Source organism: Apostichopus japonicus, chromosome 1 (assembly GCF_037975245.1).
Source record: "Apostichopus japonicus isolate 1M-3 chromosome 1, ASM3797524v1, whole genome shotgun sequence".
NCBI lineage: Eukaryota > Metazoa > Echinodermata > Holothuroidea > Aspidochirotida > Stichopodidae > Apostichopus > Apostichopus japonicus.
Genome location: NC_092561.1, coordinates 689,421 through 715,437, shown reverse-complemented (window position 1 = coordinate 715,437; position 26,017 = coordinate 689,421). Strand labels below are relative to the sequence as shown.

The window sequence follows — 26,017 nt, the reverse complement described above, 5'->3', positions numbered from 1 at the left end:
ATGATTTCCCCTGCTTTTAGTTGAATTTTACTTTTAGGGGTACTCACAGGGGAGTGGAGAGATTGCTCCCCCACCCACCTGCCCCCTGGCTACATCACTGTGAAACTGCTCGTTTGCTTTAAAGGAGTAAACATTTGATAGTTTTTTTTAAATGGTTTTGCTTCAAGCGGGCCACCAGGCTATCTGCCCTTTCTCACCGGATTTACTGGAGAAACAAAGCAAGACCATCTATTACTGCATCCTGCAACTGGTTTAAAACACTTTGCTGACAATGCTTGTAAAATTTAACATATATATGACTAAATCTATATATGACTATTTTGAATGATGCAGAACAATGCTGGTTATACGGTAGGTGGCAAGCTTTCCACATATTTTACACAGTGATGTGTATATCACTTGCGGCAAGTAAACTATACAGTAACTGTTTGAAATTTGTTACAGAGGGTAGAGCCAGCAGTTGAGGTATAAAACACACATGTAGAGAAACCACAGCCAATTAGTCACTCCACAATTTTGTATCTTTTAGCCAAAGTGGAAAACATCATTGAGTTCTTGACTGTTTGATTCAATAGTATCTTAAGTTAACAACACAGTGGGCATTGTGCAGACTGCTGGTTGAATCATTTTGCCATTATCATGCTTCCTTTATGATGAAACATATATATGAAAGGAGAAACAAAAGCCGATAGAAAATGCAGGTATGGTATTGCCTGATTTGATGTTCCTACAAATTTGTTCTCAGTACGAATTATTGCTACACTTATCACGGCAATGAACATACCAATCATCTTTTGTATGTATTGCTTACTTCAGCCCTTCTGTAAAGATTAAATATTATATTAAACATGAAGAAAACATATGAAATTCCTAGCCAACCACAATTCTAATTGTTGATTTTAGTTCACTATGACCATCCTTCTAGTACTAGTACTACTGTAGTGTTGCATCATAAATTTGAGAAGGGGTGTCACACTAACAACCTTCTCTTGTAATGTAAACAAAGTCACGGCTAACTACAGAATGTTTTAGTCATTTACTCTTTACCTTCACTAATAATAATATAAGTATTTAATTTAAGGGTTATACAGCCTAGTTATTATAGGCCTAAGCTACCGCAAGTTTTGTAACCTTATTAACACCGTAACTTGTAAGTTAGTTAGGCTAGGCCTACACGTTAGTTGGAGTTTGGGACTTCTTGTACACACAGCTAGGTCTACGCAACTTAGACATATGTTTTATGTACAATTTCACCCAATTCAATTGTCAGTGATCACTTGTTTTGGCTATAATTTTATGATCTTGAGACGGTTACAGTACGTAGTGTCACATTTTAAGACTTCGAGATCGACGGTAAGAAACGTGATGTTGAATGCACACCAGCTGATGTTTGTTATTGTTGTTGTTATTTCTTATCGTAAGTTCTATTGCTGTGGGTGCACATAAGAACTAAAAATACATTTAGTGTCAGCCGGAAAGGCTTACCTCGTTGTGAAAGTTTTGTTGAGAAAAGGGAGATATTTTACGAAATAATGTAGTACGTTATGAAAGATGTCAAAGGAACTAAATAATAAACAGATACGAAGAGTTATAAAATAGGGAAACTGTTAAAACTGTGTAAAATATGAAATTTACGTATAGAAAATATACGTAAAGTTTTTGTTTTTAAAACAGTTGGATGAAAAAAATGGACGATGTTTTCCTTTGATTGTTAGCCGGAATTGTTGGAAACGATAACTTTTGCCGAATATGCGTGAAAGAAGTACAAACGAAGTAGAAAATACATGCATTTTGAATGTGCATCGGCAACGACCAAACCATTATGTGCGAAAGCATCAAAAGGACCAAAAAGTTACAAGCGTATGAGATGCTCTCTATGGCGAAAAAACACCAAAAGGACCATCGCGCTAGGTGGAGAGAGAAGAAAAGAAAGAAAGGAACTCTTAATTCCCAGGATTTCGAAGTATTCAACGTAAAATTTGATACTTGAAACTTACCTCTGTATGTATGCTTAAGACAGACAATGGTGCGTAACTTAAATGCTAATTGGTTATACAACCCGAACAGGTCTCGTCTCCTATAACCCGAAACTTCCCATCATGCATCGGCCTGCCTTCATTAGTGGCGTAAGGAACGCCGCGATACCCATCGTTATACGGAATAGTAAAGAAGATGAACATATTCAGTACAAGTTGTAGTGAGTCCCTATGCATGTACTCGTCTTTTAACACAGTAGTGCCGTGTGTACTCGCAGTACTCCATCGTCCTGTATCTGTGCAGGTTGTTATTAGTATAGTGTAGAGCCTACATCGTAAATAGTATAGCTACTGGTCCAAACTTACATAATGGTACTCGAGTTAAGAGCCTGGTACTCATCAGGGAAACAAGATAAATTCTATATTTTCTACTATTGAGTCTTATTTATGTTGTGGTACTCGCTTTTCAAGTCTGAAAGTACAACACTGGGAAAATGAGTTAAATACTTGCATCACCGGTTCTATTAATTGATTTTCCCCCTCCATCTTCTTTGGAATGCCAAATTCTGGTTTTAAAGACTATAGTCTCGCTGTCGTTTTAATTCTTCCCAGCGAAGGCTAAAAAAAATCGCTGTTTTCCATCTGCTTTTTAAAAGCTAAACGGTTGAAATTTCTTTAATATTCGTTCAGATCTTACATTATGTAGGTCTAATGGCCTGTTAGTTTAACTTTCTGGAAAGAGGGTTTAATTTACACGTACGTACTATAGCCAAAATGTGCAATAAGCCTGGAAATGAGTGTCTTATCATGTGAAAGATAAAGATATGAACTATCGTTTATCATAGAAACAGTAGGGTATTTACAGGCATTCCGCAGGGTTTAGATGATGATATAAAGAAAAGGTAAAATATTGCTATGTAATATCGAATAAGTAAGTAGGAAAAGGCTCGTAATCCATTGGTCATTAGTTCGAATCTCGTTCCAGAGGTCATTAGTTCGAATCCTGTTCCAGAGGTCATTGGTTCGAATCCCGTTCCAGAGGTCATTAGTTCGAATCCAGTTCCAGAGGTCATTGGTTCGAATCCCGTTCCAGAGGTCATTAGTTCGAATCCTGTTCCAGAGGTCATTGGTTCGAATCCCGTTCCAGAGGTCGTTGGTTCGAATCCCGTTCCAGAGGTCGTTGGTTCGAATCCTGTTCCAGAGGTCATTGGTTCGAATCCAGTTCCAGAGGTCATTAGTTCGAATCCAGTTCCAGAGGTCATTATTTCGAATCCCGTTCCAGCCAAAAATGTCTTTGCTCTTTTTCATTGTCTAATATTTTCCCACTCAGTTTCTACCTTCATTTTTTTTGTACATGTAAATGTTTGTAATTGAAGCAACATTGTCGGCAGAAACCTCCAAATTTAATCGTTTCTGTCAGAATTACTTAAATTCTACTCTAGCCGTTAAAACTTGGTAACATGTGGTTGCATGGGCTTCGGGATCTTTAACGTGCATCATCATCATCACGATCGTGTGGAATAGCGGGTGTAATGGTCATTTAGGGTTTTAGTCTTGATGAACAGCCTAGTGTACCTTCCTTTTCACAAAGATATTTCCCCGTAGCCTATTTGCTGTGCTGCCAGAGAACGCCAGCGGCGATTGATACTGGTTTGTTTCGGACGGATCCTCGGGCATGTAAAATACAGTGGGCAAGCACATTCTTGGTAGGCAGAAATGGACTCTGAGGCATGTACAGTTTTCACGCGAGAAAAAGAGTATTACAAACGACTTGGCCAAGACTATAGTACTGGGTTTTAGTGTTATATCACACAGAGTGTGAGGAGGACCTGATGTGAACAAGTTGAATACCTCATAGCCCATAAGATAAGATATATACCTGCTGCAGCTAAGGGTGTTGTTTGAATAGTAGAGATTATTCTCGGGAGTTTAGTCATCTGTTGCGGTTGATGCAAACAAATTTAATTCTCGCGTTCAAGTTACGCAATTATAATGCGTGACGTTTGCGGACGTTATGCGTTAATGGACAAAACAAAAACAACGGATACTTCAAAGTGCTCTATTGTACCACTATAGGTATATGAAATTTGTTGTTACCGTTTGTAGCTTTACGGTGGGGATGTAAAGCCGTACAGAAGATGACGTCACACTTTGAAAATTTGATATGATTGTTATGTACGGTATACTATTTTGCCCTTTATCGATTTCGACCAAAATTGACTTTTATTTACTAATTTTTAGTAAATTTAGCTCAACCTGTTTTGATGTCATTTTCGGTTCTTTATGTTATAACATTGTTTAAAACGGTGACATGACAAACACTTCCATAGAAATGAGTTCAGTCAATAGTTCTAAGTAACATATACTGTTCTATGTCAAACTTCATGATGTAAAAAGGGCAGTAGGAAACCGATGTCTCCTTGTTTATTAATTTAAACTGATAAAAGAAGTACTGGTTGTCAATAAGACACTTCACTCAGGTGACACAATATCTTCAAAACAAGGTGTGATATTTTACTAAGCCCAGACCAGGCTATTGGTCCTTTTGAAATCACGTCACTTACCGTACAGCTAGCGAGAAAGGATTTTACGCAACATCGTGGACTTTAAAGGCTACCGTAGCTTATGAAAATTCGTCAGATTTTCATACGTTAAGAGCAGTAATCTCTCTCCGTACGAGAATTGACGAGTAAAGACCAGGGAGTTGTTGGTAAGACGCACGTGAAATGTAAGCTGTAGTGTAGTGAAGGCTTCATAATTGGCGCACCTTCGTAATTAGCGCTTTTTCAAATATTGCTAACAACAATACAACAGGCAACCTAAACGTATTGCAGTCAAGCAGTGTTACCCTACATATTTCATGAGTTTTAATCCATTTCAGGTATATGCTCAAATTGTGTCTTTTAAAGCTTTTAACACCTTCATTTCACTCAGAAACGTCATAATGAGTCGATCTTATTTAATATAGTTTGTGTAATGACGTTATGAATATGTATATAAATATCGCAGAGTTGACAGTATTGTTGTGACATAACCAACCAAATTACTCAAAGAATTGGACAAAAGAGCCAACTCAAGGTCTAGTAAAAAATGGGGATCAAGTACCTTCCCCTCCCCCTCCCCCTCCCCCCCACTTGTCACCCGGTGATCCCACCTATGCCCGCAGTGACTTTTAATCAAATGCGTAGCCAATCATAATACGTCTCATCTGTATTGTTATGCGTTTTTTTTGCCACTCTTCTCAGAATTGTGTGTTAGCTCTAATGTATCACTTGACGTTATGTGGAAAATTTTCAAATCCCTTATAGAGTTGTTACAAGGGGGGGGGGTAAGAGTAACCTGCTTTAAAATGGCCTTGGAAACACTCTAGGTGTCACCTGTCACCCGTCCCCTTGTCGTGTCTTGGTTGCAAATTTCATCGTAATTCTAAAGATGCAGGAAGAAGCCTGTTATTTCACGATAAATTCATATTTACATCAATGAGTCTCAACTCAATAATTGCCGCAGCACGTAGTGACTCTCAGAACTGCCAAACTTGTATTCCCCAAATTATGTAAAACAAAAAGGCCTAGGCTATATATATATATATATATATATATATATATATATATATATATATATATATATATATATATATATATATACCGTCGGGACGACTTAAATGTTACTTATGTTACTCAGTGGCTGTCACATTGTGATTATCGATTTTAAATCTTTCTGAGAAAACCTGTATATTTATAGATCTATAAATTATGTGAAATTTTAGAAATCAAATTTCACTTTGAAATTCTTAAACGCAATCACTGAAGATTTTTTTATTTCCCCGGTTGATTGAGTTGTGTTGATACTTTTGCAACAATTTTCTCTATCTAGATTCAATTTTATCCTGGTTCATCAGCTTTATATATCTTCCAAATTGATAACAGCTTTAACGACAGTGATAGAATGTTATCAACTGTGTTCTTTTCTCTATCTAATATTCACCTAGATAATTTTTGTTTTTTTACTCTTTAAAATTTTGCAAGCAAGCAATTCTGTCAAAATGGTAATTATATAACAAACTTGTTGTTATATGCTCGTAGTCAAATCAATGGCAACATATTTTTCTTGCAAATTATCCTGAACTTACGCAGCAGCCAGAGACGATCGCAAATCGATACAAAGCATTTCATGCCTGCAGATCATGTAGAATATGCGCCAAACCAATTTACATACAAGAACCGGGACGAAATTAAAGTTGTCAATTATTTTGTATATTGTAAATAATGTAATATTTTTTTAGTTGTACTAGGTAATGGTAAAGGCTTTTAATAACTGGCAAGTTTTATTACCTTCCACTTTTCGCGGCATTTTGGCTAAGATCATTTGTGCATCATTATGTCCACCCCTTCTAGGGAATATTGATACATACCTGACGATGATCACACAGTCACAGTCTCGATGCAAGGGGACCGGGGTTGAGAGCGGATCAGTCGTTCAGTTGTTTGGTTTTTCGTGCCCAGGTTCTTCCTTGGGTGACATTCCTTAGTAAAGTACCCCACTGTTGGCTAAGATCATGTGCAGCATCTGTTCCCTTTCCGATGGATTGACGTCACAGTCTCTCGGGCACTGGATTTGAGAGTGGATCTCTTAAATCTTTTGGTTTTCGTGCGCATGCTCTATCTTGGGTGACTTTTCTTGTAAAGTAGCTTTGTTACCGCCAATATATCATATATACAGAAATGACAGAGAGTGAGGGCGGTGTTCATAACAACCATCTCTGTATATCACTTAGGTATACAGTTGCCGATTGGTTCAATTTTTGAATCATTTCAATATGTACCGTAACAAACGTCAGGCTCTCAGCATAGAAAAGATGCAAGTCGTAATGTATTGCCCCCCATTATAAGGCTAACTTAAAATAGGTTCTTTTGCAGTTTCTTTACGAAAATGTTATCATATATTGATGAGAGTGGACGTGGATATATAAAACATGAATTACAAGTTCATTAAGAGCTGTAAATAAGTAAGTGCACTTGGCTAAGTATTTGTCTTTCATCGCCCTCATCTTATAAACACAGTGCGCAGTGATGTTATTTGTATGGCGCTCTTCTGGTTGTGAGCAGATGAGAGCAGTACTATGTGTGCGATACATAGTCAGCCTGCGACATCTATAGCTGCCGACCCTACGGAAGTTTTGAAATAGCCATGCATGAAGCGCTGAACCCTGTTCCATGATGACCAGGCTGACGAAGCTGCCGACCTTTGGGAAAGCTTCGCAGATAGGGGAAGGTTTGAAGTAGCCATGATGGAGCACTGAACCCTGTTGCAAGATGACTAGGATGAAGAATCTCTTCATTGAGGAAACAAGCTCGGGTACACAACAATCGAATTCCTGGAAGTTTTCTGTATACTATGCATAGTTCCCTTCTTGACACGGTAAAGTTATATTCCGCGAAGTAAAATCATTCCAGGCACTGTATGATCATAACTTAAACCATTCTGTATATGGAGGGGGATACGGCTAAATGAAGATGGCCATGACCGGACTTTCACCCCCGTAAACAAGAAGGAAAGCCTTGACCATTAAGCAGCTCAACACGACCATATCCGTCAAACCGGGGAAGCCCTGTAGCCGGGACGGAATCAATATAATTGAGAGAATATTTATTCATATATTCCGTCACGTGATCGCAGATAGGATCCAATTTCGATTTATTTTTTACTGAGATAGTGTGCATCATCTCGGTATGATTGATAATATTTCCAAGATGTAATCTCATCGTGATGCCAAAAACACTACCAAACCTTGGTTTTCGTTTCAAAGTAATAATGCTAGTTTTTTGCCCGTCTTTTTTTCTTTTGTAATTTTGATGATTAAATGTTGACGAATTTTTGCCCTCGGGATTATTCCATCCAAGTATTTACTTAACCGATGACTTAAAATACGAAATTAGACTATTATGTCATATTCTTAAATTTAAAATCTTCCTTGTATTACGTACCAAGTGCCGGGTAAAATATTCGAGCAAGGTTTTTTTTTGGAGGGTTAGATTAAAAGAACAACATAATGGCATTCTGTATATGACAATTCTGTGACGAACATTAAACAATGTAAGGAGTTAGTGACAAGATCGGCGACGGCGGTTGCACGTTTCAACTAACAGTTTGAGGTTTTCTATAAAACTAAAAATAATAATAAAAATAATACTAATGATAATGATGATGATGATGGTGATGATGATGATGATGATGATGACGATGATGATGATGATGATGATGATGATGATGATGACGACGATGATGACGATGACGACGATGATGACGATGATGACGATGATGACGATGATGACGATGATGACGATGATGACGATGATGACGATGATGACGATGATGACGATGATGATGATGATGATGATGATGATGATGATGATGATGATGATGATGATGATGATGATGATGATGATGATGATGATGATGATGATGATGATGATGATGATGATGATGATGATGATGATGATGATGATGATGATGATGATGATGATGATGATGATGATGATGATGATGATGATGATGATGATGATGATTTTTTACGACGCCTAAGCGACCACAAATGTGGGAGAAGCCAGGCTTATGGATCACAACTTTCACGTCGGGTGGCTTCCAATTCAACATTTTAACCCAAATTTGTTTTTTTCTCAGTTTTCAATTTAGAAAGTCATTTCATATGGGAAAACCATAGATCGTTCTTGGGATGAAAAACCCGGCCACCAATGACCCGTTCGGTGATCGAAAAAAACCGAACCTCCCGATTGCTAAGCCTTATTGCTTCAAATCCTCTTCTTTAAGATAAATTTTACACAATCTGTCACTGAAAATCATTTAAAAACATCAGTAAAGGTCATCAAATACATGTTATTATAAGCAACTTTATATGATTCGTAGCCTATATAATTGTATATGGGTTACGTAAATACATTCTACCGAGAAATGATGTACCATACTAGATACGTAAATCGATCAATCAATTAATTTTTACATATTTACTTACAGAATGTGCATGAAGTATTTGCTGTAGGCTCATAGATGATTATGAATTCGTGTTTAACTGAGCAGTGAACAAAGTTTAAACACATCAACATGTCGAACTAAACCAATAAATCTCCTCTTTTTCTTAGAGTACGTACGTATAAAGACATCATTTAGCTTTCTTCCCCTCTCTCTCTCTCCACCTCTCTCCACCTTTCTCTCCATCTTCGATCGATTTCAAAGAGTTAAGAGGGAGGATGAGAAACATCACAGAGCTCGTTAATTAAATTACCAGTCCGGACATTCGGCGAGCAGAGAAATGTACGCTTCTAAGTATAGTTGATGTCGCCTTACCAATGACAAGTACTCGCTTCCAAGATTCTTAGAATTTCGATAATGGAGGGGATTTTGTTATGTCAGGAGGAGCAAAGCAAGAGTTCCTATAATTCAACTTTGGTTAATACAAAAGTCTAGGAAATCGGGAGTATGTTGTATTGACAGAATGGATTTGTGGTTTTGATATGAAGGAGATAAGGAAAAATGTCAGACTGTGACGTCGTGGTTCTAGTGACATATATATTACTATATAAATGCATGTGATACGACAAATGCCCCTTGACTGTGTATCACTATACCTCACAGTATACGTATGATGTAAGTGCTTTTTATTTAGTACCTCGTGTAATCAATAAATTCCCCCGAACTTTCCAAATTGGACATGATGCAACAAGTGGCAATTGTTGCGTACAAGCAGGTTTATTTGACTTTGACTTAATGTGTTGGTATAGCACAGTGGCGTGCACATGATTTTAAAGATAGGGGGAGGGGTATGGGGTGGGACAAATTGTAAATTTCCCCCGACTGAGTTAGGAAAGGTCATGAACCTTTACGGGCTGGCTGTAGTCGGATCCAAAATTATACATATTAAGGGTGTGGCTACATGTACGGCCGTTGAATGTGACTCCCATGTAGAGGGTTTGTCCGTCTACCCCCCCCCCCACCCCAGCAGGAAAATGTCAATGTTTAGAGGCCAACCAGTGCATTGTGAGTCATATCTAAACTATAAATAAAGCCTGTATAGTCTACACGTATGGTTGTGCTAATAACTGCTTTGGAATTTTAAGGAATAATCGTCTCGACATCAGTTTCCTCCAGATTGACGATGGAAGTGGCTGATAAGTGTAAGTGATAATAAGCCATTCGGTTTCTCCCACATGAATATGTGGCGGCTTAACATATATGTGAACCACCTTCCAGACGTCAATTAATAAGCAGGACTATTTATCGCTCGGCTTTAGAGTTTTTACATTTAATCATTTATAATTAATATTTTCCGTTTGCTATGTCGCTCCAGATGCAGGAAGTTGTTACCTAGTAAAGGAAACTAGTACGTATATGTTTCACACGTCTCTATACCTAAATACGCGTTTAATCTACCTTTAATAGGGTACCGTATTACAAGTATATACAGATGTCGTTCATGGAACGCCGTCAGTTGCTGCTTTATCATATATCCTATATAAATATCGCATGCCTCAGTCAATAATGATTGGACACCACTCTGGACGTTGATTATTGTATTTGGCCTAATTAGAAGCATGACAACTGAGGCTGATTGAAGGAAACGACTGCTCGAGAGTCTAGAATACCGAATAGGACTATATTACGTAACCTTCATTCTTAATTCATCGTGCTCCATGATTAGGAAACGCGATTACGTCACTGTTGATTGGATTTATTGGAATATGGCAAACGATGACATGAGAAAATCAATTGGGTGTTATACGACTCACTGTTATGCAGACTAGTACAATAGCGTATCGATATAGACTATGCCCAGGCTAAACTATTGTCTTTGCAATTTGCGCAGCGTAATTCAATAATATCCCAACACGGTACAGGTATAAGGTCCACCGCCCCCCCCCCCCTCCTCCCCCATCCTCCCACCTCACATCTCTTCTATATGACGCTGAACCCCTGCGTCAGCACATGTGTTACTGCGTTGGTTGGATATTAGGGCGAGTTTGTCAGTGTCTCAGAGACGTATTATGCATCCATATAACGGCAACGTTGCGTGGGACGAGTTTGTCAGATTTGTTAGCATAATGTGTAGACAGTGAAGCGTCACTGCGTGGGGCGAGTTGATCTGTCTCACAACAACATACCCATAATGCAGTATAAGAGAATACATACATTGGAGTGAACAGTTCTGTTAAACTGCAAGCAAGGAAGAAAGTTACGTTTATATAAACATCTTTCTCGTTGACATTCTTTGCATAAAGCAATGTCGTTAAATTCAATTTACATCATTCCTCCAAGAAACATGCGGTATGAGGTATAAGAATAAGGTTCATGAATATTGATCACATCGAAGTACTCGAATGCAAACGCACTCGTATCCGGTACTCGGATGCTAAAATCTCTACTCGGACTCGGGTACTCGGGTCATCAAAAGGTAATGAGACAACGTTACCTTATGTACTCGGAAAGTACTTGGTACACTGATAGAAGTACCTGACTCGATTACAACACATCAAAAATCGTAATAACTCACAACACAGTGTCAAAGAAACCCGTGTAAAATATAACTATTATCCAGAAATCCGGATTTTGTTAGGCGTTCCTATTCATCTTCTGCTTTAGATATGCGTCATGAGGTATATGCAGATAGAAAATTACAAGTAAGAGAGTAATTTCGCAGCTTATTCATTTTTTTTTTTCATGAGGTGCGTGCAATGAACACCGAGGAATAATTTGTATTTTTCTCCTCGGCAACCATTACAATTTTGCTTCATTCGTTCCCGTTCCGCCTGGATCATGATCGATTTTGCATAAACATAATCCCGCTGGGACACATCAAATGCAAGAACTTTGCTATCTCCTTCTGCACGAAGAGCGTACCACGTATATATACACTTCGATAACAGCGCTGTCAATATACTCGGTTACCCCTATTTTATAATGCATTCTTCCGTTGCAAGGTAGATCTTGCGTTCCTATTGGAGGATCGCTAAATACATCGATTCTCAAGGGGGTTGGTGTCGGTAACAGATGGCGTGTTTTGTTTTGTTGCTGGGTTCAGGTAGTGACGACTGCACGGGGGTTCAGATATATTATTAATTGAGCCTGTTTCCTGGAACTGATGCATTTCTTGTATACGAAAGGGCAAACTGACACATAGGAGCGACTGCACAAGGGATCTTGCGCAAGTTTGACAGGCACACATCGCTGAGTATATAAAAGGAGTCCCTTCGAAAAGAAAAGATCAAAAGTTTGTGAAGTACCGTTCGAGCAACACCGCTGTAAGTCAGAGCTCCGTCGCAATTTGTTATTTATCTGATTTTGAAATCTATTGTTTGGAGATTCGAGGTATTCCATTATTCATTCTGCTTAATTAGTTGTTTACTGTCGTCGGATTAAGGGACAGAGAATCTAATGTATCTGGACACAACTATCAGAGAGAAAATTTGGGAGAGAGTACACAAGATGAAGATTGAAGAGGTGAACATACTGGTCCTGGGAGCAGAGAACGTCGGGAAATCAGGTAAGATAGTTAATTTTGTTAGTTTAAAAATCATATCGTATATTATTGCCCCTCAATGTTTGCTTTTCATATATTTTTCGTTCGTTGTTATTGAAATTCATCTGGCAAATGTGGGGTGACCTCAACAAAGCATGGTTTGAAATTGCGGTGGTAGGGAGTCAGACCACTGATATTCAGTGGTGTAGAAAGTGCCGTCTGTGATTGCACCTTCATTGTTATGAAAACTATCAGGGCCATGTTTCCCATCGCCCGGCATCCCCGCGGTAACGTGGGTCCCCGCGGTAACGGGGGTCCCCTCTCCCGGCATCTCCACGGTATCGGTGGGACCTGTGTTATAATTCTCAGTACTGAAGGTGACAACTTCAAGAAGACAGGGGTTTTTGGTTGGAGTGGTGCATTGAGGAGGTGGGATGGGGTATACTTAGTTGACTCTATATTTTCGTTTTCATACAGGTGTGTGAATTAACTACCAACATGACAATAATGCTTACATGTAATATAACGATATTACTGTTAAAAGCTAGCATATAAATATAACATTTTAAATTAAAAAAATGTTGTCATTGTCCCTCGCTTAAGCAGATCTACATATTTACAGTAGCACCCTCCCGTCCAACCCCCCACCCCACCCTACCCTACCCTACCTCACCCACCACGGTATAAAGTAACACCACATACTATATACTCCCAAAATATCTACAAACTTAGCTTATACTATACGTGTGGTATCCTTTCTGTTTGTTAAAGGTCATTAGTATATTAGCCCCATTTGCTAAAACAAATCAAAGTTTTGCATCTCCCAATTATTTCAAGATATCGAGGAGTGTTAAATTAGACAATTCAATGTCTCAGTGAGAAAAAAAAAAAACTCAAAAATTCAAATACTGAAGCATAATTGGCCATCATATGCCCCTTCTAGTATAATTAGGTCAATAAACTGATGACCTGCCCAAAAACAGTAAACGCCACTATACCACAATGAGGTATCCTGGCCAATAGTGGGACAAAACCCGCAGTCTTGTTTGATTAATTAGCCGGGAAATAGCTGTCAGTTTTATCAAAGCGGTTGGAAAATTCTTTGATATAATAAAACAAAGTTTCATAGTAATGTAAAGTGTTGCTATCACGTCTTCTGATAATCAGAACAACCGCAACTTTACTGCCAATTTTAAGACAACCGCCACGACAAAACCATACAAGCATATCGTATAGCCTATCTATAGTGGATTACACATAACACTATACTGTAGTACTGGAAATGCATATCAACACGTCCTACTTTTATAACCTCTCCACTGATGTATTGCTTTCTTTGACTACACGTAAACAACTTTTCAGAACTCCATTATGATCTGACTGTAATGTAGCACAAAGGTGAATCCGTATCGGATTTTTCGACAGAAGAGTTTGTTGTTGATTTCATTCATGTACGTTCGCTGCTTTGTCTGGATAAAGAATTGATAAACTTGACTCGAGTTATTTTCATTTTGTTATCTGATTTATGATAAAGGAATGAATGAGGCGGGGGGGGGGGGTCAAGAATGCACATGCGCGCATCCGACATCTGACGGTGATTAGGCGTTGCAGATTAGAGAGGGACTCACTTCAAAGGATGTATCCACCATCATTCAGTAATTATTAATGGGTCCTATATATTCCATTTAACATCACATCAACTATGACGGAATGTGTTATGCAGTTCATAAATCGCAACTTGGTCTTTAATAGAGACATCTGATATACGTTAGGCTGAAACAACATGTGCTGTATATAGACGTTAATAGACATGATGGAAATATGTCTAGGGTTAGTCAGTCTTAACTTTAGAGGATTGAAGACAAGCGATGTATCTGGGTGACTCAAGCAGAAGAGCATAAATATCTACGACGCATGCGCGACAGCATATAACGACTGCGCAGGCGTAAATAACTTGGCGTTAATGGATTAAAGACAAGCGGTGCATTGTGGGATGTACTATGTAGTCATGGATACTCGCGCAAAAGAGACGCAAAATCTATGCCATATGCGCGACAGAACATTGCACTACAGGCATCTATTATCATAAAAAGACAAAGAAAATGAAAAAATAGTCAATACTAACCGCGGTTGAGGATTGACGACAAACAGCACATTTCGGTATGTGTAGTCAGGCTGACTTGCGCAGAAGAGAGGCATAATTATGAAGCTTGCGCGACATTACACAGAGGACAAATCACGAGTATAGGTGGCACTCATTAGGATTTATGTTAGCTGTGTAGGCCAGTGCATGAATGCGCTCAGTGGTCAAAACTGAATGTGTACCCAATCGTCCAATTATAGCCTAACAGCAAACAGTGTGTGTCTAAGTCCCTGCTAAGAATACCGATTGGTATATTCAGCTATACACTGATCTTATCTCACCAAAACAAGAAAAAAGAGGATTGGGAATCTATGCGAGACTTTTGCTGGCTAAACGTCTGTTTACCAGATTACTTGCTAGTATGTATTCTTAATGCTACAGTCAAGGAACTTCTAACGTTATTTGAAAGATGATTAAGCTGTTGTCTTAAATTAAAATGTTTACTCCTCGCTTGCTAAATTGTTTGTTCAACCCCACTGTGTGTCATGTGATATGATGCGGTACTGTTTTCGTGATCAAAACTTAAGTTCGAACCAAGTCTTAAGACAAAAGCTTACAAGGATAAGTAAACATGAATTAAAAACAGAATCCAGTTATAGCTCTCTCCTTTTTCAATACAAAGGATTTGCCTTTTTAATAAAAGAATCACTCAGTTTGTTTCATTTTCCAAGCAATAAATTCAAAACGGCAACTCATGTCCATAGTAAACATAAATGGTTCCGAGAAGCACAAAAAGTGACAACATATATATAGAGCTGATTTCATGATTATTGTTAATTCTTTATCTGTTCAACATGGCAGAAGAAACAATGAAGTCACCCCCCACCCCACCCCACCCCAGCCCGATGACATTTATCGTCTTTTTCAAAAGTGATGTTTCGCCAGGTAAACCTTAAATTGTTAAAGACTTTGTTGTGCTCAGGTGGTTGACCTTACAGGTAAAATGGCAAACGATTAAGATAAAACGGTGACAAGAGGTTTAAAATAGAACTAAAACCCCGATTATTTTGTCCAAAGAACTGAGACAGACGAATGTTTGTAGGTGATGTAATGATATTTAGTGAATTTACAGTGCGTTAAATCCAATCACTCACTAAGACGTACTCTCGCCCACTCGAATTCTTTCAAAGTTGTAAATCTTGTCCGCGTTCCATAACCCTAACAACGACTTCTGTTAGTATCGTTTGGTTGTAAACACTTCGTAGAAGCTGACCAATATTTTCTTCGTCAATGACCTTACAGTTTGCAAATTAAATCCATCCTGCTTCAGAATTTAAAATAGTCTGTTAACTCATGACCCTGGATTGAACAGCTCAATAACCTGTCGTGGGTCCTTCTGTAAGACTCGGAGACAGAAACAAGAAAAAATGTATGGTGTCAGTGGTGAGGACCAAGGGGGCTATTTTTTCTCTCTTCTGATTTTGCTTGAACTACTTTATTGCGCCGTATGTATCTTATAGTTCTACTTCTCATGATTTTACTATATAGTCCCATGTACTGCTTTGAGATATTCTTTATTAAAAGCGCTATATAAATATATATTATTATTATTTGCTACTTGCGGAAGTTTGGTGCCTGGTGTATGGAGGGGGGGGGGGTCTTAAGTCTGGTAGCTACCGGTAGTAGAGTAGGGCCTACAATCAATTTTTGGAAATGATCATCATCGGAATACTGGATGAAGTAGAATAGCACTTCATGTATAGCTCTGCAGATCACAGCATAAGAATAATACTGTATTGCACAAAAAGTGAAAAGTCGGTTTACCAACGTATCCTACACTTCTGTGGATTCGGTGAACGATAACGATCGAACCTTGAAGCTTTGGAAATTTTCCAAATATCTTTTCCACATTCTGTTAATTATCTTAATCCTTAGTCAAAACAAAGAAACAAAAACGTTCTGTTTAATTAACCCAAAACATGCATAGCTTGCATACTGTGGTATTGTTGTGTACACAATTCTATATAAGCCAAACGACATTGTCTATTGCTGTAGCCACATTCCAAAACTAGCAGATCAAACAAACAAGAAAAACCAGTTCCCAACTAAAGGCATGATCAAACTGTTTTGACTTGTACGCATGCCTTTTTATGTTCAGCGCTCGTGGATGTTTATACTTCAAGTGAATACCTTATTTACTGATGTTGGTGCGCTGATTATTACGCTATTGGACATTTAATTAGCATATCAATGAATGAATGGGGGCAGAGGAATGCAGAAGCTTTAGGAAGCTGTGTGTAAATGATTGCAATAAAACTTCTCTATGGTGACCATAACATGACATCCCAGCGTAAATAACGACCAATCTTTACGACTTTGAAGCAAGCAACCATCTTGGTTATAAGACTAACTTATACTGCACATCTGATGAAAGTGTAACAATATTTTGGCATTTAGCCAAGCTTACGGCTAGTGGTCAAGCGGTATCAGAGGAGGCTGGGAAGGGGTGGGGGGTGGGAAGACTGGGTGTACGTAAATGTTCTGAGGGTGGGTGGGGAAGCTCCTATCTGGGTGTTAGAAAATTATATCAAAATTAACAGTATTGATGAGTTGTTGACGTATTATTGTGTCGCCCATTTACAGGCAAAAATGTAATCATAAAATTATAGTCAAATTAAAATAGTAAATGTAAACTGGCCATTGCTTTAAAGTATATTCTGGTTGAGTTGGTTCGCACATACATCACACACACACACACACACACATAAACATGTACAGGGGCCTATATCGGCCCATATATACCGTAGACTCCACACACACACACACACACGCACATATACATATATAGGGGCCTTTATCGGCCCATACCATACCGTAGACTCCAATCTCACTCTCGGAGACAACTATGAGGTTTGCCTTTAGATTAAGGCGCTATCTTTAGTTGTCCAAATTTACTGATGTCATATCATTTTAAATTCCTATCAGACCACTTAAAAGGGCAATCAAAAACTCTTCAACTATCAGATAAGATCAAGTATAGAGTGTAAAAGACACGTGACAGGGCTTCCGCCGTGTCGAGAATTCTTGCTATGCAGCTTGATGGATGAATTTACATACAAGTGGACATTACGCGCGTAAATGCGTAAATAAAAAATATAAAAATCCTGCACTACTTTATCAGTTCCTGAAAGGAATTTTTGTGGTTAGAATGGTTTATTATTCTAACATTCCTTCTCTGATAAATCGCAGTAGAATATTATTTTCAGTTTGGCCAATACTTCCGCTATTAAAGGTTGCGCCATTGTTTCTTCTCCGAAATCTGCTTTATACATTGAAGAGCCAAAAACAACAAGCACGTAAAGTATATGAACAGAATCATCTACTCACTGTTCACCTCTTTCACGATACCTCCTGTATACGACCCTAGAGGTTATTCCACACGTGTCATGTGGTAGCTATTTTTACGTCGATTTCCAAACATTTCTAAACTATGTCGCTGGCTATTTCGTATCACTAACATTTTTTTTTTACAATTAGCAAGGAATTTCAAGACATTCTTATAAAAAAAAATTAAATATTAAAACATCCACTGCGTTTGTGATACATATCAAGGCTTGACATTAAATACGTGCAGGATACCTGGTATTATACTAAGAAATTGAGTAGACAATATCAACTAGACACGGTTGCCATGGTAATATTACTAATGCAATATTAGCCTATCTGAGTCTCAAGTTAATAAGAAACTATCTACTGCAGACAGCAGTCACTTAGCGCTGTTTGAAGACTGATGATCATGTTTCACAGTATACATGAGCGAAAAGAGAGCCAAATTTGTCAAATTTTAATAATAATAATTTTCCAAGCATGGTAGGATATATAGATGGTGTCATTTGTTTGTACAGAGAATAACTCGTCGACGAAAAATTCGCTGAACATTTTGGAAACCCTTCAAAGCGTGGGAATTACTATAGAACTTCTGCGCACTGTGATCAGTATAGACATCAGTCACAATACAATTGCAACACTTCACTCCTCCCCATCACCCCGCCCCCTCCATCTCGTTCAACCTCTCTCCAGCTCCTCTACTAATCTCCCGCACTCTTCCTCCTTCGCTTTAAATGTCAAATAATTTTCTTCCCATACAATCAGATACATAAACTAGTATAGAGATTCCCTATCTTGAGGAACATGGGTAGTAAGATGTTTAGCGGTGTAATGTTTATTGACGTCATGATAATAAACTGCTCTGGTTACTGCTCTCGCTGATATAACCTAGTAATCTATTTATGTCTGACCGGCTATAACGGCCATCTTGTGTACGCACCTGCCTCAGCTCAGACGGGATGGTATAAAGCTGTCAAAACAAAGTTTTAGCGAGAAATTCGGTGAAAGCCGAGGTCGTCACACATATTCACAAACTTCATACCCAACTGATTTGATATTTCAGAACGTTAATATTTATATTGTTATGGAGGAACCCCGGGTTGCCATGGGTACACAGTATGATATCTGACCTTACGGTGATGTGTGTCCGTGTGGTGTCTTATCTATTGTATATAGCCAATGCATCTAAATTTAGAACGACCTGTTTCAATAGGCCGTAACGAATGTTAAAAATAACGACAAGAGTTATAAATAGTCCTAAATCATCTTCTAATCCTACCCCTGGTTTTAGATATTTCGTTCTAAATTTGTCCTGCTGAGATAGTGTTACAAATAACACAATAATAACACCATATATACGTGTTTATCTTACCATGTAATGCAGTAATGGAGACATAGCGCAGATATAGGCCAATTGACTTCGTATCTTTTCTCTTGTCAACAAAAATAGTTTCTTTTATCTTGAAGTCTGTCGAGGAGTAAACAAAACGTCAAAATAAACATTCCATACGTCTAAGTCGATGCACAAAATTGTTACATATGCTATTCTTGTCAAGTTTGTTGAGCCTGTTTTCATATATGATGCAACCATGTGTTTGAAATGCCTATACCGTACAACGAACCCTACATGGGGGTACGCTCATGTATTATATGGCTCTTGATAATCCGTACCAGTCTTTCCATGCAGAGACATCTAAACTAACGAGGCCTAGCCACGGTCACAGTTATGTCAACTCGCCACTGTTTTGCCCATTTCGTGTTTCCCTAAACGTGATAAGAGAAACTTATTGAGAAGATATTATTGTTTATCCCATCTTTACCTGGCTTCCTCCGCATTTTCCCTGTACCGTAGTTTACAGCGGGCCACCTAATTTAACCCTTGATCCGGTGCAGCAGCTCACCCTGATCCCTGTACATCTCGCCAGGCCTGCTTCCATAGACCCCCCCCCCCCCTCCTTGGGCTAGATTTCTGTATATCATATCCGTTTGGAGGTCCAGGCCCGAATCTTGGTTGGACACGGCTATACTTCATATTGTTTGTCTATTAGTATTTGATACATTGTTGGCTATAATAAAGTGATTTCAGGTTCACATTACCAAAAAGAAAGAAAACAATGACAAACATTTTCAGACGACGCGCCCCTTGTTACAAAATTGTTGCATTGGACTTCAAGTAGAGCGAGATATCTGAGCGGAACGTTTTATTCTCTTTATTATAATCCATTCCAATCGTTTACATTCTCCTTGAAATGTAAAACCATAAACCATATTTTTCTTTAACCGTCACGAATTCCTGATTTCAACTCAATTTTTCACTCTCTTTTTTATCTTTGCAGCCTTAACGGTTCGATTCCTTACAAAGAGATTCATTGGAGATTACGACTCTCATGAAGGTACGTGGCAATAAACAATGTTATTATATAATATACATGTGAGTCTGTCTGTCTGTCTGTCAGCCCTTTTCCTTATTTGATCTTTAATTATCTCATGCATAAGATGCCTGCTTCCTTCCCGTTCTTCATTTTTGTTAATTACCCGAAGAAGAGGAGGGCTGATGGAGGGGCGGCGGGGGGCATATTTACTTTCAAACATGTATATTCACAACGTCATAATGATTATTTCATTATTTATTTCTGGTAGATTTTGAAAACACAATTTTCTCAAAGAGTTCGTTTCGTTTCTTCTACACAGATTCAATATATCAACATACGGTCGACTGCGAAGCTGAACAGTACAATGTATCTATGCTTGATACTTGCTCTAAGGTGAGTTAGTCTTCCACATCCAGACGTTTCATTATCTGTCGATAGTTTACCGGTAGTTCATAGTTAAACAATTCTTCGCTTTGATACATGAATATTCATAATTTTATGATAGCAAAATCTACTATGGGTAATCTAACATAATCTTCCCTTTTGAAATTGAATTTATACTGTTAATTTCATTTATGATTTAATTCCGTGCCCGTGTGTACATTAATTTATCAGGTTTCTTGATTTTGTGACATTTTCTATAATTTAGCGAAATTTTTGCAACGAAATTTAGAAGAGCATTTATCCAGCCATAAATACTTCATTGTCTGTAGCCTCTTTCTTCGATCTTGGCTGTTTCAAAACGTGCAATTTCTTCCTCCATGTTTGTTCCATTTTAATATTCAAGTCACGAGTTTTGACTGTTTTTCGGGGAATATTAATTTAGTCCCAATATGACGTAAATACTTAAGTCGTAACTATGTTATAAAGTTCCCCCTCGAGACTATGTTAGGCCTAACTCATTCATTAATTTGTAATGAAACCTTCGCAAATGCAGAACGTGGCCGAGCGATCGACTTTCACGGGGTGATTTATTTTGGATATATGCGGGTAGCCATTGTATTCTGTCCGTATGTGGACACGCAGACAGCTGTCAGACTATAACAGGATATAGGTCCATAGGCTATACACTCTATGTGATAATCTACACGCACGAAAGATTATTAACCATGCAGATACTCAGCAACTTCCGCCAAACAAGTCCATAAATAACGATTGTAATCAACTGTCGCGTAGAATAGTTTCCAGAATCTGGGGGAGGTTGACTGAGAGATAAAGATTTGACAAACATAGAATTTTGTCGAATATTATCCAGCATTCCAGCTATTTGTGTATGTTATTCTTTGAACTTGCTTATCTGAACATGAGGTACACGCCCTCCCGCAAAGAGATGAATGACAATAACCTGGTAACCTTTACTTCCGCTGGGACCCCATGCATGTATATTCATCACATAAAAACAAACAAGTCACATAAAAAGTGTCAATGTTATAGTGATAGTGAAGTGTATATGTTTTTGATGTGTACTCTGGTGAACTATATAATTACACATTTAATAAAGGGTACGGTTGTTTAAGATAAACATTTATTCAGTCGTGGCACTATCTTCGTATACAGTAGCAGCTCCATAATTCAACCATTTAATATTAAGAAAAAAACGTTTCCGTATAACTTAAGTATTATACGACTGCTAGAATTATTAGTTTTGATATGTCATAGTCCAAGTGGGGTGGGGGGGGGGGGAGAGAAATCTTTTGGCGCTTTTAATGTTTCAATATAGCTGTTTTCGGCTGTCAAATTATTCAGCTTCTCTAGGATGATCGTTAAGGCAAATTTGATAGTTACTTCGGCTAATTAGGCCTATTAACTAAGTATTGTTTTATCAATTGTAATATACTCAGTCGACACATTTGCTTGCTTAATGTGGCTTGTGGCTTGCTTAATGTTTGAAAGTGATATAAAAATACACCCTGGACCGTGAGCAATGATTTTGTTGTGTAAAGATCTACAACATATCAACAATTAATTCAACCTAAATTCATGATTTAATCGTATGTGGGATAATGAACCGCAACATCCTTGCTTTCCCCCAGACTATGTTCCATAGACCTACGAACAATCTGTTTAAGCACAGCGCATGCGTAATATCGTCTATACCGTGAATGAATTTTGTTAACCCGCCAAAATGGCCTCCTAAGTATATCTACAAATTTGAACAGCGAGCACGCAACATGTCGCCTGCAGTTGAGTCCTAAGTGACCAATGTTTGCAATCTCTCAAACCCGCAGTTACCTCTTCCCTTTCTTTGTAAGCGTTGATACATCTTTAATGGGTGTCGGTTAGTCACGATACATGGCATTAAATGCGAGATACTACATCTGCCTTTCACCCCCCGAGTAATGTTTTTTTTTTTAAAGTCCCTCGGATATAAACCAGGCCTCCTTGATTTGATCACCGGACAACGTTAGGCACTTGTACCTTACTCGACCCATCTCAATAGGATGGTTTTGTCGTGTACGTGCAAACTAGCGAAAACAACAATTAACCGACTTTGTGATATTGAAAGGGTAAAAAAATCAGAAAAAAGGGATAAAATAAGAAAAATCACGAGTTAAGATCAGCGGAATAATAATCTCTCTCAGTTTACGCCAAAAAGTTGACATGTAATGGACATGAAAAAGGGGAAGTCAAGGAGTTCATTTTGAAACCGTGATATAGAGTGTTCACGAGGTGTTGACGTCATTGCGGTACACAATCCATGGAAAAACGCTCTCTTAGTGTGACTGTCTCTTCACTTAACTCCCCAAACAAGACCATGTTATATATTTATCTCCGCGTATAAAATGCCCTGACAGATTTGTGAAGACAAATGCAAACATTTCTCTCGATGTAATTGCCCTTTTAATGGGTAGCGAGCTGTAAATCAAGACAACAAGAAAATAACTAAAAAAAATTAAGAGGGGTAAACTTAACTTAACTAAACAATAAATACCAGGTATCATCCATTAATTTTTTCTATGTGACGTATATTTAGGATGGGCTCCTTCAACCAGATGCCACTTTTTTTGGCAAATGTTTGAACACAAACGTCATTGTTTTGCTTGGTATCTAAAGGCATTCGACATATAGAACTTTGATGTATAACTATTTCTACTTTGCTCTCTTTTTGTATGAACAGATGGAAGACGCAAGAAATCTGTCGGAGCAAATTAGATGGGCGGATGCAGTAGCTTTAGTCTATGACGTGTCTAGCTACCAATCATTTGAAACGATGCAAGCTCAACTGAAACGACTTCACGGACACGTCAAGAAGGGGGCGTCTTTGCCAATAGTGATTCTTGCCAATAAAGTCGATCTTCATCCAAAGGCCCATAAAGTCACTCGAGAAGAGGGTCAACAACTGGCGGAGGAGCACGGCTGCCAATTCTTTGAGGTTTCAGCAGCAGATGGTTGGTTGGAGGTCGCGAGGGCCTTTAAATCGGTGATTCATCTGATGGAAGTCAAACGCAAGAGGAGTAGAAGTCCCTTGGTGTTGAGGAAGAGACGGGGCAGTGTAACCAGGCACGTCGCACATAAAGTCCTTCAGGTGGTATCATGGTCGCCGAAAAGAAGTTGAAGGAATTTGACCACTCTGATGATGAACATCGTGATGCCTTTAGAGATGAAATGAGAGAAAGCACTTAGGTCTCTCCTCATATCAAATGTCGAGAAGTGTTTCGGCTGGCTCGAGCCTGTGTAATGCTCGTTAAACGTAGACGACAGAACACGGAAATGGCTTGTTGTCCGTCGAGGTAGCGAAGAATGTCTGAAACAGATTAAATCCCACTTCCCCAGGTACCTGGGAAGATTTCGTCGCAACGAAGAAAAGATGTTAGTGTCAATGATGTACTTCGTCAATTCTGGATGATTTTGATCAATTCCGGATGCGGCGAGTAGTCAATTAAATGAAGTGGTCACGACGCACATACTCTTGCAGAGAAGTACCAAATGTAGGACTTTTAGCAGTTATTTGCTGTCAGCTCGCAAGAATTGGAGAGCAAAGGGAATTCTTCGAGACAAGACTAACCATGACATAATACGAACGAACACTGCCAATATTAGAGATGGAATCTGTTGCGACAGAGGGTGTGGTTTAAAATTAATTAGCAATTAATGGAGAACAAAGGGAATTCATTGTGACAAAACTAACCATGAGATAATACGAACGAACACTGCCAGTATATGAGATGGAATCTGTTGCGACAGAGGGTATGGTTTAAACGAATTAATGATTTGTGATGTGGCGTTCATTTTGAATATTGAACGTGTCTTTGGACACGTTTCAAAATAATAACTTTCACCAAATTTGTCAGTGGCTGGACCACATGGCACATATTTTAATAGATTATAATTAATGAGTAAGGTTTCGCAAGATTTTGTGATTTCGATATAATTGTCATTCTAAAGTAATACATTCGAGTGAGCCTAGGTAGTTAAGAGCTGCTTCTTGCCTTGTAACGAAAACTTGTTTTCGGGTTTTGTTGTTAAGTTAGAATTGAAAACAGCCTATTGAATTAATTTTTTTAAATTCACATCTTTTTTGCATAAATATTGATTTTATAAAGATCTCACATCTTTGCCTTATATAACGCACTACTCGGAAGAAAGTACAATATATTGTTTTGTCTTACGTCACGATGTCATACGGAAGTGGGGTGAGGGAAAGAGCTCCACCTGCACACCAGCGTTGTACGTGGTAGACACGTCGTTAAGCAAATGTTCAGATTTTATGTCTGAAAGTCCACAAATAGGGCAGAAACAACTAAAACGCAGATATAATGGCAGAGCATAGATCTTATTTCAGTCATCAAATTAATTTTAACTAGTGAATCACCAAAGTTAGAATTTCTAACCGCGGTGCAATATCGTGGCTACTTGTGGCCCCACACTGCGCCCCCCATATACCCTTCCAACTATATGACCCATAAGAAAAGTATTAATTCCCACCTCCCCCCCCCCTCCCCATGTCCCATCACAATGAACCCATTTTCTAAAATTATTATTTTGCAGAAGTCTAAAGTACTTGACAAGTTACGTTATGTATACGTATGAAGGGTGGTATACTCCGTTTAGTGAAGTTATTGTGACCTTTGTTGCCAACAAATATTGTCTTCAGTATTCCTAATGGTTTTATAAGAAATTCATGTTTTATGGTTTGAACCGGATTTGATTGCTTGGTAATTCCTTTTCTTTCCCCTTTCTTCTCTGATAAATATGTAAAATTATTTTCAAAGGAATATGAACATGGATCATGTGGAAATACGAAAACAGTTCCATTATAAAGAAATAAACACACCGACAGAATATGGATTATTATGATTGCAGTTGTGGTATTAAAAGGATTGTGGGTGATATTTAAGACATAATTATTTTTTTGTTGCGATTTTTGTTTTCACAAAACCAACCGCCTTGTCCGATGTATTATTTTTTGTCCACCGCTGCTGTTGGTTTTGACCAAGGGAAAGCCCAATTACTATGATATTGGTGTAACCTTTACATTGACTTTTTAATTTCATACAATTAAGAATACAATTTCTTAGTTGGATTTAGCTAAATGAGCAAATTTATGTAATAAGATTTTTAATGTACAATATATAAGAACCGTGCAATATTCTATTACGCTTTTCTTCGAAAATCTTGAAATAAAACAAAGAAATTTGAACATTTTCTCTTTGCATTTTCTGTTGTGTAA

At 38.2% G+C, this 26,017-nt stretch overlaps 1 protein-coding gene across 1 annotated transcript; it reads left to right on the top strand.

The window, feature by feature from the left end:
- Positions 1–12,108: 12,108 nt before the first annotated feature.
- Positions 12,109–25,987, top strand: LOC139970070 (ras-related and estrogen-regulated growth inhibitor-like protein). The gene is made up of 4 exons (XM_071975740.1): positions 12,109–12,528; positions 20,311–20,367; positions 20,666–20,739; positions 23,465–25,987. Exons 1-4 carry the CDS (start codon positions 12,420–12,422, stop codon positions 23,900–23,902), a joined length of 678 nt encoding a protein of 225 aa, XP_071831841.1. The 5' UTR covers positions 12,109–12,419; the 3' UTR covers positions 23,903–25,987.
- The last annotated feature ends 30 nt before the right edge of the window (positions 25,988–26,017 follow it).

What these genes read in the sequence shown, in the direction of transcription:
- LOC139970070 (XM_071975740.1), top strand. Translation starts at nt 12,420, where the DNA reads ATGTATCTGGACACAACTATCAGAGAGAAAATTTGGGAGAGAGTACAC. An exon ending in AGAGAACGTCGGGAAATCAG is followed by an intron (nt 12,529 to 20,310) that starts GTAAGATAGTTA and finishes TTATCTTTGCAG; the next exon opens with CCTTAACGGTTCGATTCCTT. An exon ending in AGATTACGACTCTCATGAAG is followed by an intron (nt 20,368 to 20,665) that starts GTACGTGGCAAT and finishes TCTTCTACACAG; the next exon opens with ATTCAATATATCAACATACG.